The following is a 15,805-nucleotide window of genomic DNA, read 5'->3' on the forward strand; positions in this document are numbered from 1 at the left end:
TCTTAACAACAATGTGATGTCTTCTCACCAACAGGGAACGTGTGCATCCAACGCCGCCGGTTGGAAGTAAGCTTCATAGGCATCCTGGATGGTGTGAAGGGGTTTATGAGAGCTCTCTGAGGAGCATAACCTCCAGGACGGATATGCAAGGTGGACTCAGCACTACCCACTGTGAACCTGCCTGGGGCACTGGAGTCCCGCTGAGAGTCCATCATCTTCTCCAGTAAGTCTAAACAGCAACATGACAGGTGACCACAGGAATCGAGCCGTCAAAGCAAACATATCCCAACCTGTGCCGGTACTGTTCCTCTAAAGCAGGAAGTTACCTCTGGTGCTGGTATATCCAAGAGAGCTACTGACTTCATATTGTGCTGGAGGACCCCGGGGTATCAGCAGCATGTTGGACACAGGACCCAGACTATCATCTGAGGCAAGGCTTTGCTGTTCCTCTGCCCCCATTGAGCGAACAGGGGGAGAAGTACCGATACCTGTGCTGATGTCCACAGAGCCCCAGCTCTTCCTCCCACTTGAATCTTTGTCTCGACCCATCCTAAAAAGAGATACAGCAGCTGTTGTTCAACAGAACAGACACTCTAAAAGTCAAACCAGAGAACAAATCTGATTTGTGTTCAGGTGAAGTGAATACCAACACCTCAGATCTGACCCATTCACACACATTGAGTCATCTTCTCCAATTACATTAAGAAGACTCATGCTCAGCAACAGCAAGGAAGCTGGCGAGGAGCAATCAGGTAACAAGGACGAAAGGAATAACTCACCCAGCGGCGAAGCGGTGATACTTGAAGCAATGAAGAGCTTAGAGTCAGAGTTTTCTGCAAGATTCGATGGCGTCATGACAGCCATAGAAACAGTGCAAAAAGAAGTGGGTGAATGTGCCAAGCATTTAATGCAAGCAGAGGAGCGCTCATCTACAGTGGAAGACGAGCAAACGTTGCTAATTAACAAAGTTAAGAGCTGGGAGAAAATAAATAAGCTAATGGAGGAGAAAGTGGTTGACATGGAAATGAGATCTCGGATCACAATCTTAGATTGGTGCTGAAAGTTCCGATGCCTGCGGATTTTTGGAAAGTTGGATGCCAGAGGTATTGGCTTTGCCTGCTTTGAAAAGCCCACTGATTGTAGAAAGAGCTCAATGTGTAGGCCCAAAAAGAAACAGAGGAATACCCAAGAACCGTAATTATGTGGTTTCTTAAGTATATGGTATTCAAAGCAACTAAAACAAAGATAGATATCCTCTATATATATGGCTATGGAGATACACAAGCAGCGCAAGCAAGACGAAGGAGTCCGCAAGCAGCTCCGTGAGCTTGGGCTGAGACACGGCATCATCCCTCCAGCTAAACTGGTGCTGATGTACAAAGACGAAACTTTCAAGTTCAACACACCAACGGAGGTCCAAGCGTTCATCGATCGGACTCAGAAGGGACAGATAAATGTGACGGAGCGACTGATTAGATTAAGATCTGAGGGAGTACAATCTTGGTGCGTTTCTATGGAAAATACTATTTTGCCAGATCATCGTTGTGTCCACAATGTATAACGGGGAGTAGCTCTGAACCGTTCTCTTTATTATATATAGTTTGAATTTCTTGGTTCATTGTTCTATTAAGATGGTCTACCTTTGTTGAACATATTAGAAACCACCTTACAAGTGTAGGAATAACTAGACAGTTAAAATTGCAGGAGAAGGTCTGGTGTGGGACATACATGTATTTTTGTTTGTTTATTCGCTGGTGTTTAGTGTCAAGGGAACAGATCGTACAATCTAGATATGAAAGTGGTTGGAAGTAGTATATTGGAAGGGCCTGACCATTTCGTTGGGAATGGGGTTTTGTTTTTTCAAACAGTTCAGGGATTGTGTGTTATGTCAGATGTTCAATTATTTTTGTTGCACCTCTTGAACATATTTGTATCAGTGTTTTTTGAATAGACATGATGCAGGGGATGGCAATTAAATGTACATCCTGGTATTGTAGAGGCCAACATAAAACCAAAAAAAAAAAAAAAATCAAGCAGGTCATGGACAAACTGAAAGATCTTAACTCTAAAATAATATTCTTACAAGAGACCCACCTCTTAGAGGAAGAAAATATAAAATTATGTAGGTGGCAGGGGGGTCTTATATGCTGCTCCATTTACATCAAATGCCAGGGAAGTAATGACTCTAATTCACAGTTCTGTTCCTTTTCATGTCACTGATGTTATTAAAGATACATTCGGGAGATATCAGATTATTCAGGAATCAATCTTACAAAAGACTCTGAATTTAGTAAATGTATATGGTCACAACACTGATGACAATAGTTTCTTCACAAATCTTTTTCTTGCCCTTGATCTCTGACAGGAAAATACATTATAGGGGGTGATTGGAATTGTGTTCTGGACCTCACTCTGGATAAATTGGTCATTCTATAAACAAGGAGAAAAATGGGAAACGTTTGGCACGGCAAATAAAGCAATTGGAAGTGCGAAAAAACATAACGTCTATCACTAATGATAATGGGAAACTATACTAGATCCAATCAAAATAAATGAAGAATTTAGAAAATATTATGAAAGGCTGTATGATTCTGAAGACACTTCTGACATACAGGAACATGACTCATTTCTGAATAAGTTAGATATCCCCACGATAGATTAAGGTTGCAGAGAACAATTGGAAGCTAATATTACAGAGGAGGAAATACACAGGGCTATTGACTGTATGAATACAGGAAAGAAAGTGGGGCATAATGGGTCCCCTATAGACTTTTATAAAAAATGTAATAAAACAACAAATAAGACCTATTTTACAGCTGTTTCAGGTGGTATTTTGTAAGCCAGGGAAATCCAGCATTAACAAAAGTACTGTAGTTATTTCAAAATGTCCCCGTTGCTCCCTGCAAACTGGTTCAATAATTTTAGGAAGTTAATTGCTGGCTTCTTGTAGCAAAATAAAGGAGCCAGGGTTAGAATGTCACTCTTACATTTGCCTTACAATGAAGGAGGGCTAGGGTGTCCGAACATAAATTGGTATTACTGGGAACTATTAGATATTCAAGAACCCCAGTGGACAGAGATGGAATCCGATTCAGTAAGCGCAGCCTTACCTTTATATATTTTTTTCTGATTCAGTAACTAGATTGCTGGAAAAGTTGTTGGTATGTAAAGAAAGCTCAAATAAAGGTGCAATTTCAGAACCTTATAAATTAATACTTTTAAACTCCTCAGAAGACTTAACACTTAAATTTCAAGCCTTGAAAGGAGACCTAGGTGTAAATCTGACACTAGAGGAATAGCAATCTATCTGTACAAAGGCTCACAAACAAACAATTAACTCACGGTTAGGGCTACTGCTGTACAAATGTTTAATGCGAATCTATATTACACCAGCCAATTTCAATAGGTATAATCCTAGTATACCAGACACGTACATAAATGTTCAGAAGAAAAAGGGACACTATTTCATTGTATTTGGGAATGCAGGAAAATTAAAAGGTTTTGGAAAGCAGTAAAACAAATCATAGAACATCTTGTCTCAAAGGATATTGCATTGGACCCGGATTTTCTTATACTAGGTCTGTATCCCAAAAATACTTTGTTTACCAAATGTAAACAGTTACTGATTGATATGTGACTACTACAAGCTAAAAGACTGATTGCTCTTTTCTGGAAGAAAACGACAAGAGCAGGTATCATGCACTGGATCAGAAAAATGCTGATGACTCTATCCCTGGAACGGGTAACATATCTTCAAAAAGGGAAAGGCCAGTTGTTTGAAAACATGCAGGCCCCTCAGGACATTTGTGGAAGGACTGGACATATTGCAATTGGAAGAAACCAACTAAGGACAAGACTAACCAAACCAGAATGTTAAGAGGCTCTACAATCACTATTCTGGGTTACTGTCTCTTGTATATCTAGAAAATATACAGATGTGCATTTTATGAGGGTGCGTATTGTTCTTGTTTTTTGATTATGAGAAGTGTATGTCAATGTAAATGCAAACTACAATAAAAAATATTGATGGAAAACAAAAAGAAGGCTTATGCTCGATTCTTACAGTTAGCACAAAAAAACTGCTTATCCCAGTGACTGTATTCCAGAAACATCTATTGATGACTGTTTAAGACTTGTGTTATAATTAAAAGTTATTTGTTTAAACGTATGTCATTATATGCCATTTGAAGTGAATGATCTGTAGAGAAGCTTTTAAAGTAATCTATGATTAGTTCACTTTAAATGGGATTAGTGTTTAAAACTCTGGAATGGAGCTTGAAAGAAGCAAATCTAGCCTGCAAGCAACAGTGGTTGTTTAGGTTGACATTTTCATAGACAAATAAAATCTTCTTAAAATAAAACAAACGTTAGGAAAACCTAATTTTTCCTCATTTAATAACCAGATTTCTGCATTCAGCTTTTTACAGTAAATAGAACCACAGATATCCAGCAACTTTTACTCAAAGCTGTTTTTTTGGTGCTGGGATTTATGTGGCTTGCGAGTGCTTTGAACTGAATAATTTTTGGCTTCATTGCAAAAGGTTTGGACCCTACCCCCTTATAAGACTACATGAGTAAAACCTTGAACAAGTAACGAGCTCAAGCCAGCAACACATAGCCTTATTGACAGCAGTGACTGTTGATTCTCTCGGAGTTTAAATAAGCACTTAAAAACAAAAACTGTAAAATTCAAATTTTGTAATTGGCACTATGAAGCAGCCAGCTCCAAGAGCTGTGCTTCCTGACGTCAGACAGACACAAGAAACAGAACAAGTTGAACCCAATTGGGACCAAAAACCAATAAATGTACAGTATGTGTGTGTCTTTTAGCAACTACCTCCAATAATTATTCAGTTTTAACTGGAGTGTTTATATTGGTATTAATATAAAAATATCCTAATTATTCCTAGTTTAAAATATGTGATAAGCTAGCTCTCTGATAAGGAGTTATTCCTCAGACAGATTTTTCACAGCAACTGATCAAATGTATTAATATGGTTTGCTACATCAGTACCGTATAAGCTCCTGAATACCTCAAGATGGTGCTCCTCTGAATCCGTGATGGACCTGGAAGTCTGAACACCTGAGCATCATAGGCATCGTAGTCTACCTGTATAGGTAGACTGTTGTCTGAGTCCTTTGGTGAACAAAGAGCTAAAAGAGTCCATGAGATCAGTATCTCGTTCATTCTAACGGATCAAATAGGCAAAGATTGTACTGGAACTTACAGTGGTCTTTGCTGCTCTTTAGTGTCTCAGCATGAGGCTAGATATAGGATTAGTAAGTACATAGTTTAGATTGTTTTAAAAACAACAACAAAAAACATAATAGTAAATGAATTCATTGACCAGACTAAAAGATGTCTGCATGTACCTTCCAACCAGCCAGCTTGATCCGAGGAGTGAACGAGCTACAGGAATTCTGGCTTTTGAACGTGTAGAAGCTGCAGAAAAGAAAGAACATTTGAGCTAGAAACAAAACCATGATTTCCATCTTTATGGTATAGCTGTAATCACAAATAGTCAAAGCTAAGGCAGAAACAAAAACTGGATTACATTTTTGGTTGTTGAATAATTTTCAGTCACATTAAAAAATAGCCACAGTAATGAGGTAGATGGATTTAACTCTGAAGCATAAGGCAATCATTTCAGAATTTCAGAACAGGACATTTTGGTAAATACTGACTTTGAGTGAAATAAAAATTAGCTACAGAATCAGTCAGAAGAAAATGTATCATTTAGTAAAAATAGTTGTAAGAGCCATTAACATGTAGAGTTGATCGGAACATCTGGCATCATGATGACAAGCACTGATGGTCATATTTTTTTTACAACACAAAAAAAAAAAGATCTGAATGGAAAAGTTATGTCTGTGCGAGAAAACCAACCAAATTACAAGTAGTCAAATATCCAGACTGAAGCTTTTTGATGGCTACAAAAAGTGGTTTCTCTGTTACTTGCTATGAGATATTTCACTTATTATCAGTGGAAGTGTGTGAGTTTATGTTTAAGCTTCTGTTTGTATCATATTCACCCTGTGTAATTTAGAGAAAATCCACCACTAATTCTAAATATTTATTCTTGATTTAACATCAATCACCTCTGTCAGCTCCTCCTACCTGTGGTTGATCCAGTGTGGAAGGTTGTAGTCGTCTCCTGCACGCGAGTCTCTGGGTGTTGTCTTGTTGTGCAGCTTAAGAAGAAAGACCAGAACCTTTAAATGAGTGTTCTGTGGCCAAGAGCACCAACACTGGTTGATACTCTGAATGTTATCACCTTAAACAACGGCACAGCGTGCAGCGGCTGCTCTCCCATACACACCAAGTCCACACCGATCCCTACAAAAGGGCAAAATAATTAGTCATTAGCTTCATTCATTCCTTACACTTACCCTTCAGTTGTCAGGAGAAGATTGCTTGCAGCGAAACACTGACCGTTATCAATCATTCGCTGTTTAGTGAGAATCATAAGCAGACGGTCAACTTCGAACACGCCTACTCCAGGAGTGATGACCACTGACATCTGGCCGGTGCGGTCAAAGTTACGGTTGATGTAGTGCTTGTCAAACACTGAGGGAGACATGTAGAATAACATCTGTTAGCCTTCTTAATATAAACAATCCAACACATTTTATCATCATAAAAACAACAAAACTCATCGCTCCTTTTTCTTTCAGCAGTAAACTTTGCTTCATCTTGAAGAGGAACAGGCTGGTTAAAATGTTTTCAAGTCCTATTGCTGAATTCTCAATAAAAGTGCAGAATGGACAGGAGTTTTCACTGGCTGACAGAGCATAGAGTAGCGCCACCCCTACCCCACCTTTAGCTGTGCCCTGAAGGCCAGCAGGCTGAAAGAAGGCTAAAACACTTCACTCCCTTGCTTATAGGAAAGACTAATTTGTTTGCTTGGAAATACTGACAATCCCCAAAAAACATGGACAGTGATACAGTGATACATCGGAAACTAAGGGAGCACCAGCCATTACTGACATTAAATTACGTTAAAGACTGTTTGGAAGCTGAAGTAGAAAGGTACAATATTCTGCACAATAAGCATGCTTACTTGCTTGATGGTGTTACAATAATATAACTCTATGCTACATTATTGTGTTTGTTTTGTTGCTTTTCTATTCAAAATAAAATAGGTTCATGTTTCACCTTTTTATTTTCAATCTGTGTGTAAAGACCATGTTAGAATGGGATCCTAGTATTTTTACCTATGTTAATCATATAGTGGCAGATGGCTATTCTAAATATCATCTCTAGAATATAATTTATACAGACAAAAACTGGTAATACAGCTTCATTGCATAAAGTCTTTAAATCTCATCCTTAAACACCATTTGTTCCAGTTCTTCAGTTTGCAACACAGCTAAAGGTCCATATCAGAGTCAGACAGCTCTTGTGAAAGAGATTCTAAAATTAATTGGAAAAAGGATGAAGCTATCATTAGATGTGAGCCATTTGTACAAAAACCTCTCATTCTACATTCAATTCAATTCAATTCAAAAATACTTTATTAATCCCAAAGGGAAATTAAATGTTGTTATAGCTCATATAATGAAGGTTTCCTCAAAGAGCCGTTGTAGATGCTGATGGCTGTGGGCAGGAAGGATCTCCTGTAGCGCTCCGTCTTACAGAGAATACATGATACAGTCTTAAATGAAACCTTTCCTATTTTTGCCCATGTTTTCCTCATCTTAATACAACACAAGCCAGGACATGTTATGACGCAGAGAGCCGTAATACAACAAGAAGCTCAGTTTTATCCCACTCACCATTAAAAGAAAGATTAATGGCCTCCAGGTAGTTTCCCTGCACAGCAGTGGAATTATAGCCCACAGGAAAACCATCTGGCATCAAAGGATAAAAGCTTTGAGTTATAAATGGATCCTGATCCAAAGGTCAGAAATGATTTGGACTCCTCCACTACCTGCTTCTTTAAGTCGCACCAGAACAGGGTACTGAATGAAGAGTTTCTTGATGGTAACCAATAGCGAGGTCCACTCATCTCGTCTCTCATTCTGAGCCACGACCCTGATCACAAAAGAGTCGACTGCTTCCATCAAACACCACCATCATATGTTATTTCCTTTCTTTCCTATGCTTACCTATAGAAGTCTTCATAATACCGTCCCTCATGATTCTGTCTGATGGATCCTCTCAGATTCTCAGGAAAATCCTCTAAATAATTTAACAACATATACAAATTTTTCTTTTAATATTGCTAAAGTATGTTTATTTGTGAGAATAAGATAAATTTTATAAACTCACCCAATGTTTTTGTATTGTAAAATGTGCGTGAAAAGAGCACAACGGTCACTTCATGACTGCAGTTCTTGTCCTGTTAACAAGAAATACTATTTTTGTTCATCTTTAAAAAAGATGAACACTCCTGTGGAGTATAACTAACCTAGACCCCCAAAAATGGCTAGATTTCTTTAAATGATCCTTTGTGGAAAACTGTATATTGGGAATATTATTACATAGCATCATCTGTCCCCTGGCTCCCGCCGCACAGCCTATGCCAGTTCGGTGGGGACTGAGGGTGTTGGGATGGCTTGGGGGTCTCTGACAGCGCCATGCGGAGGTGGCCAGCAAGGGCCTTCCTGACCCGGGTCTACTTGTCCTTTGCTGCTCTTCAATGCTGTGGATTGCAGGCCTTCTACCATTCTGGCCACACTAACAAATGTAAACCTCCAGGTGATAAACTCACACTCACATACACTCATTCAACACAAACACACTTAATTCTATAAATGTGATCATTTACTCACCCACACACAAATACTCTAAATGGTTGAAGGTCATACAAATACAGGCTACTATAACATCAATGTGGCCAGCCTACTTTGATGCTGGATTGAATCTGATATTAATACAGTTAATCATGCAATTAGGATTCTGTTTGAGATATCCTTTTAGTAGCACAAAACTGCTCTGGCACATATAGGCACCCATCTGCTCCATTTGGTATGTCTGAAAGGCCACAACAGGACACATAAAAAAATGGAAAAGAAAAAAGAAAAAGAACATGATTTTCAAATGTGGCTTGCATATAGATTTAGCTCCCTTCACTTGATTACCCCTAAATAAAATCAAGGGGAACCAAATGTCTTGGAAAGTCACCTAATTAGCCGAGTCCAGATATCGTGTGCAATTTAATCTCAGAATAAATTCACCTGTTCTGTTTCTGGCCTCAGCGGTTTGCTAGAGAACATTAGTGAACAAACAGGATCATGATGACCAAAGAACACAGAGAAGTTTAAATCAGGGTCAGTTTATAAAACAATATCTCATGCTTAATGCACACTAAAACAACAGACTATTTATTCAATAAAATAATTAATACATGCAAAAGCAGAGTGTGAGAAGGGTTCACTCAGACTGTTTGATGAAACTCCACAAAACTAGCGGTTCTGGCTTTAGAAGAAAGCAAAACAGGTGTGTATCAGACCTCAATCTGGGAGAAAAATTGCTGGTAGAGCCTTCAGAGAGCTGAGCATAAATGAAAGCCTGCAAACCATAACAAACTGAAGAGATGCTGGTATAAGAGTGCTTACAGCCACTGAATAAGAGACTAATGGGACTATACACTGCTACATATTGTTCTACAAGGTAGTTTTCCACACATCAGACAGTGTGATTTGGTATGTCCTGCTGTTCAGTACAAAATGTGTTTAAGTGATTTCAAATCCTGGTCCAGATGATTTTTTTTATTGCGTTCAAATACATAAAACCCTGTAATAAATGTCTTAACCTAAGGCTAAATCTAGCAACAAGTCGGGAAGACTGGACAGCACAAACCTTCCATTTAGTGAACAGGTCAGACAGGAAACCGCTGACAGCCTTCTCAAAGTACAGATCCCCTAGAAACAAAACATTCTAATAAAACATTCATCTCTAAAGACTGAATAAGGAGCAGCAAGTCAAACAAAGTATTTATGTCTCACCATATATGTCAAAGTCCCACATCTCACAGCTCATCTGGATGAAGATGTAAACCATAGCAGATGTTGATCTAAACACCACCTGAGAAACCAGATTGTCAGGTTAGAATAATTATTACCTTAACATAATAAAGTGCTTTTGTGATGATATGACAGGAAGCATGTATTCAGAAATGAATCAGATTTTATGTTCCTCATTTCCAAAGGTGCATTCAATATCTTTCTAATAGGAAACCATGCCGTTCCAGTATCTATGGGATAGAAAACCATTTAAAATACGTGGAGCGTCTGTAGTATGAGGATGTGTCCCACTTAGGATCAGTGAATTTAGGTATAAAGGAGTTCATTTTGTGGTCACAGGATGAACATATCAAATTTCCTATGTAACAAAGAAAGAGAAATGACTGATCAATAAAGCTAGTTATCTTGGTTTTCTTAAACAACTTACTCTGGTATGCTCGCTAATGTAGCCACAAGTCACTTTTTCTCCTTTCACCCATAATTCACTGGCCTGGGCTCTGCAAAGAAATTCCCCAAAACAAACATATTAACAGTAAAAGAGAAAAATGCACCCAACTAAACAGCATATTCAATAAAGAGTAACATCTCTATGAAGCTAAATTGGGGCCATAAAGTTTGTTCAAACAGAAAAAATCTGAACCTGAAAAATAAAAGTTTGTTCAAAAGAAAAAAATTTGAACTTGAAAAAAAAAGTGTGTTAAAAAAAATAACCATTTGAACCTGAAAAAATACTTTGAACCTCCCCCTCAAAAAATGTGAAAACTGAAAAAAAAGTTTTGCAACTGAAAAAAAAAGTTCAAAACTACTTTTCAGATTCAAGTTTTTTTTTCTTTCAAACTTGCAGATTTTTTTTTCGGCTTCAAATTTTTGGCCCTGTTTTGGCATGGGGGGCGGGGTCTCGGATCAAGGGGGTGCAGAATCATGACTGACAGCTTAACACAGTGGCTGAACAACATATTCCCAGCTGTGGCATTCAGGGACCGTGGGAACTGGAAATATCTGTAATGCATCATCGACATTCTATGCATATGTGATTGGTTTTGAAAGATAACATACTTCACCGATTGAAGCAGCTTACGTGAAAACACGACACACATCTCAGAGGAGAAAATATGATCTTGACAGATTTGCACAGCATTTTAAGTCCGTGTTGGAGATTTCCCATGCTCTCAAAATCAAGCAAAAGAGCCGCCAGACTAAGCGATGGTATGAAACCAGATGCAAAACGAGTCGGTATTTTCCGAATATCCTTACATAATTAGGCCTGGACTTGTTTTCAAATGGACTGGACTCGGGTTTCGGTTTCTAGTGCATTTTTGATTTAAACGTGTTTGGTCTCCATTTAGTGAAGTGACTCTCAGCCAGGGGCAAACTGGCATACGGGGCAACCGGGGAAGATACAAAAACACATGTTGATCAACTAAGTGTCATGCAGAGGTTGTGATTGCTTGTGTACAAGTATTCACAACAAGCAACAAGTATGTTGTTTTTTTCCCCCAATATATTTGCAAAAGTCTAAAAAAAGCAGTTTTTATGTTGTCATCATGGGGTTTGGTGTGTAGAGATTTAAGAAAAAAAGGAATTTAATTTATTCTGGAATAAAACAGCATAAAGTGTGGAAAAACTTAAGTGTTGTAAATACTTTCCAGGGGCAGCGTAGATCTTAGGGACAGATCATAAACCACAAGAGGACATTGTGATTGTGGAAAAATGAGCAAAACATGGGTTAATTGCAATGTTTAACCACAATATTCTAAAGTCATGTCTTCCTAATATCAGGCAGCTATATTTTGTACAGAACAAAAAATAAATAAGCACTCTAAAACCAAGTTTAAATGTTTAATTTCAGTCTTTTCATGCCAATCTTCCAAAACTGTTAAAAGACAATTCAGCATAAAGTGCTGTGAAGCAAACATACCTGATTCCTGCAAACTCCACTTTCTGAGTCACATAAGCACATGTGCTCACCTAAAACACAGAGGACATAGGTTATACACATTTCACACTCAGCATTAGACTACAGGCAAATATACATACCACACAAGAACAGAGAAATGTGTTCTCTCTCCAAGGGCTGCAAATACAAAAACATACAATTATGTTCTTGCAGTCCTGGTTAGGGAGACCATACACCTTGTTCTGGAAATGTCATCTGGGCATTTCCAGAAGAAGGTGCATGGTGTATGTTATACTAATTCTGCAGCAGGAGAGAACTATAAAAAACTTCACAAGAGTTCTTCTGAAGTAAGAAATGCCCTGGCCAGAAAGAGGTCAGGACATTGGCTCTTGTTCTTGCCACCTCAAGTAGGGTACCTAATTTCTCTGGTCTTGCTGAGTATGCATTGGCAGCATTTACATGGCCCACCAGACTCTTCTTTAGCCTCCACATGTCCCCTCTGCCAATGTACTGATCTTTAAATGTCAGCTCCACCAGGTCGAGTGTTACCTCCTTTAGGAGGAAAACACAAAACTGTTAGAAATCTTGTGCTACTAGCAGGTGAACAATTCAAGACCAGCCAAAATGAGCATACCTTTGGGTCAACAATATTTACAATAACATCCTGATAGGCACGGAGCTTAAAGGCCTGTGCTACAGTCTGGTCCACACTGATTGTCTCTGCAAAAGAAGATGGTTTCCAGCATGATGGTGCAATGTACTACCAAGAGGTTAATGGAAAGCTTTGATCGTTTATGGTACCAGGATGATAATTTATTTACCTTTCTGAAGATCCTCCTTTAGGCTTTTTACCTGCAGCAGGAGAGGACTGAATTCCAAAAGACACAAAGTAGTATCACGAACTCATCAAGTGCCAACGATTAGTAAAAAAACACTATTCAGTAAAACAACATTAAAAACATCCAGGTCATCATTTCTTCCTTTAAATACCTCACCTGTACTCATCTGTAGGGTGCGCAATCTCTATTATGTCTCCCAGGTTGACTTGAGGGAAGATTTTTGGGTTGACAACCAGCTCATCATCTGCTCAAAAAACAAGATCATTTTCAATACAATCCCACAGAAACATTGGCTGAAAATGCGTGCTGATGCATTCAAGGTTTCATCCTACCACTTCCACCAAAACCTTTCTTGTGCAGCACAAGTTTATAAGACTTATTTGTCTTCATGGTCTGAAAGAAAAGAAAAAGTCAGCTAAAACATGCTATTTTTATTGTTGGAACATTAAGAGGAAACTAAAAGTGTCGCTGGCAAAAGTACTTCTACTGCTTGAACATTTCCCATTTAGTCACATTAGTCTAAATTTATAATTTTATGATCAACACAAAGTAGTGCAAGATAGTGAAGTAGATATAAAATATGTGCTTTTCACAATTCCTTTCATTCTTTGCAAAACAGTACAAGCTCAAGAGATTGTGATTTTCAAAGAGTGTTTCCTGGTCAAATCAGTTTTATTGTGTGGACGAACAAGGAATTTGACTTCGGTTTTAAGCTCTCACAGCATACAAACATTAAGTATAAATGACATTCAATGAAAAGGAAATAAGAGTCTGAATGGATAGCATCTGCAGTCTTAACACAGATGCTCCAAAGTTTATAGGTTATAAGTTTTACTGAGCTCGTTTAACACATGAATATGCATTAATCTAAAGTACTCCATTGTAGCTCTGGCTGGGTGTTTAATGTTGCTTTCCTACTGGAAGCTAATACTCCGCCCCAGTATAAAGTCTTGTCGCCCATAACAGGTTTTCTTCTACAACTGCACTGCATTTAGTTCCATCCATCTTCACATAAACTTCCCTGTCCCAGTGGAAAGCATCCCCGCAGCATGATGGCATTACCGCCATGCTTCACCGTGGGGATGGTGCGCCTATGGTGCCGTGCAGTGTTAGTTCGCCCAAAAATAGCATGTAGGCCAAAACGTTGACATTTCAGGATGACTTGTAGGAAATGAATACTGAGTACAAATAAAAAAAATAACCGCTTCCAATAAAAGCTAAGGCATTAACACAACCATTAAAAACTACACGTATTCGTACCTGAACACTCTCTCGGACAGCTCTAACTCCCAGAAGCAGCTGAACTTTCGTTAGAAAGTTGACGTTTACAGTCTAGCATATGACTCCGAGAACCCTGACGGGTACTTTGTCAAATGACCTAACACTGAACTAACGCGAATCCTGCGGAACAGCTCATAATATCTATATACATTTTCACATATATTCTATTATAAATAATAACTATAGCAAGAAGGAACCATTCGGGTTGTAGACATGCTTAGCGCTATGCTAGCTCAGAGTAGGCTCATTTCACTTCCTCCAAACAATCTACACCTCTATCGTGATTGGTTCTCTACATGCCAAACATTCAAACATGTCATGTGATTGGTTCTCGACTGCATAGAGAGTTTATGTGTATGAAAGATGGCTCACTTCGGTTATGTTCTCATTCGCTTTTACAGATACCCTAAAACTCTGCCCATGAAGCCATTTTACAGCACCAGCCTTAAAATGAAAAAGAAAAAAAAGTGATGCTAATGCAAAGGTTACGGAGCCCGCGAGGGCTACTATTTTGCAGCAATTAGATGCATTTCTTCTCCAACACCCCTGATCAAGTGAGTGGCTCTTACCAGGCCTCTGCAGAGCTCAATGACATACTGATGAGAATTTTCAAACATCTGATTCAGATGTGTTGGAGATGGGGTGCATCTAAAAATTCCAGGATAGCAGCTCTGGAGGACTGGAGTTTGGCACCGCTGTTTAATGTGAAAGTATAGGGTATGGCAACCCGTTTTCCATTTATTAAATTCCTTGAAATCAGTCGTCATATTCTTCTCTAAATAAGGGGGTTCCCAAACATTTCAGCCCGTGACCCCCAAAACCACAGTGCCAGAGATCAACATTTAATTATTTCACTCTGCAGAGTGAAATAATAAAATGTGTTTTTGAATGAATACATTTTTAAATGACATTTAATTATTATAATTTCATAATTTAAAGTTGTATTAAATTTTTTATTGAACCATTATTTATTTGTGCATTTCATAATTTAATGATATATTTAATTATTCAATAATGTATTAAATAAATAAATGGTACATTTAATTATTTAATGGTACATTTATTTATTTTATTGCACACTTATTTAATGGGACATTCACATTCATGATATATTTTTATAATTTTGGCCCTACACCTCAGGGGTCATATCATGATGATTCTGAAAATCATCTGGAGACCCCCCTCTTAGTGTCTCGCTACCCCTTGGGGGTCCCAACCCCCACTTTGGAAACCCCTGCTCTAGATCATGAGCTGTTTTAAATAAAATTGCTCCAAGGGACCAATCAGTTATGGTTTCTAGACCAGCACATATCATCATAAGAAACTGATTTAGTTTTATGTCTTCAGTACAGGGGCCAGTACCAGTTCTACAGGGGCACTGCCACCTGTCTAGAACTGCCCATGGGTTCGGTATATCCTTCGTGGCCTCGCATTTCACCAATGACTGGAAGTTAATCAAGCTATAATTCACTCAGATGTTGTGTAATGGCTAATGTTTGGTTTATTTGTTATTATTATTACCCTTTCAGAACTTTGTTCAGGAAGTTAATATGTTAGTGTTTAAGTTGTTAAAGGTATTACCAATAAAATCAGCAAATGGTATTTGTCATTAATAACTTTGTTTACAGTGTTATATTTCTTCATATCTATAAACATAAACATTATTTTGAACATTTTAAATGGCTGATTAATGAACCAGAATAAAATGAAAATATGATAAACATTTTAAAGAAAACAAGCTTATAAACCATCGGAGATATGTAAAGAGGTAAATAAAAACCATGTGCAGTTATTTACAGTGGAGACAGCAGGATCAAGC

At 38.2% G+C, this 15,805-nt stretch overlaps 1 protein-coding gene across 5 annotated transcripts in view; it reads right to left on the reverse strand.

Moving 5' to 3' along the window:
* Window positions 1–14,248, reverse strand: part of depdc5 (DEP domain containing 5, GATOR1 subcomplex subunit) — a 51,367-nt gene extending 37,119 nt beyond the window's left edge. For all 5 annotated transcript variants that reach the window (XM_047368307.1, XM_047368310.1, XM_047368308.1 and 2 more), the window contains exons 1-22: window positions 13,966–14,248; window positions 13,038–13,098; window positions 12,862–12,949; window positions 12,688–12,734; window positions 12,501–12,586; window positions 12,335–12,418; window positions 11,888–11,937; window positions 10,397–10,466; window positions 9,952–10,030; window positions 9,806–9,867; window positions 8,273–8,342; window positions 8,110–8,182; window positions 7,932–8,035; window positions 7,777–7,851; window positions 6,434–6,568; window positions 6,276–6,337; window positions 6,119–6,192; window positions 5,374–5,443; window positions 5,229–5,265; window positions 5,034–5,154; window positions 327–550; window positions 29–229 (exon numbers count right to left, since the gene is read on the reverse strand). In XM_047368307.1, the coding sequence (XP_047224263.1) occupies window positions 29–229; window positions 327–550; window positions 5,034–5,154; window positions 5,229–5,265; window positions 5,374–5,443; window positions 6,119–6,192; window positions 6,276–6,337; window positions 6,434–6,568; window positions 7,777–7,851; window positions 7,932–8,035; window positions 8,110–8,182; window positions 8,273–8,342; window positions 9,806–9,867; window positions 9,952–10,030; window positions 10,397–10,466; window positions 11,888–11,937; window positions 12,335–12,418; window positions 12,501–12,586; window positions 12,688–12,734; window positions 12,862–12,949; window positions 13,038–13,095 (1,870 nt within the window). In that variant the 5' untranslated portion in view covers window positions 13,096–13,098; window positions 13,966–14,248. The remainder of the gene's footprint in view (window positions 1–28; window positions 230–326; window positions 551–5,033; window positions 5,155–5,228; window positions 5,266–5,373; window positions 5,444–6,118; window positions 6,193–6,275; window positions 6,338–6,433; window positions 6,569–7,776; window positions 7,852–7,931; window positions 8,036–8,109; window positions 8,183–8,272; window positions 8,343–9,805; window positions 9,868–9,951; window positions 10,031–10,396; window positions 10,467–11,887; window positions 11,938–12,334; window positions 12,419–12,500; window positions 12,587–12,687; window positions 12,735–12,861; window positions 12,950–13,037; window positions 13,099–13,965) is intronic.
* Window positions 14,249–15,805: the final 1,557 nt, after the last annotated feature.

The sequence above is a fragment of the Girardinichthys multiradiatus genome, chromosome 6 (assembly GCF_021462225.1).
Source record: "Girardinichthys multiradiatus isolate DD_20200921_A chromosome 6, DD_fGirMul_XY1, whole genome shotgun sequence".
In the NCBI taxonomy this organism is placed as follows: domain Eukaryota; kingdom Metazoa; phylum Chordata; class Actinopteri; order Cyprinodontiformes; family Goodeidae; genus Girardinichthys; species Girardinichthys multiradiatus.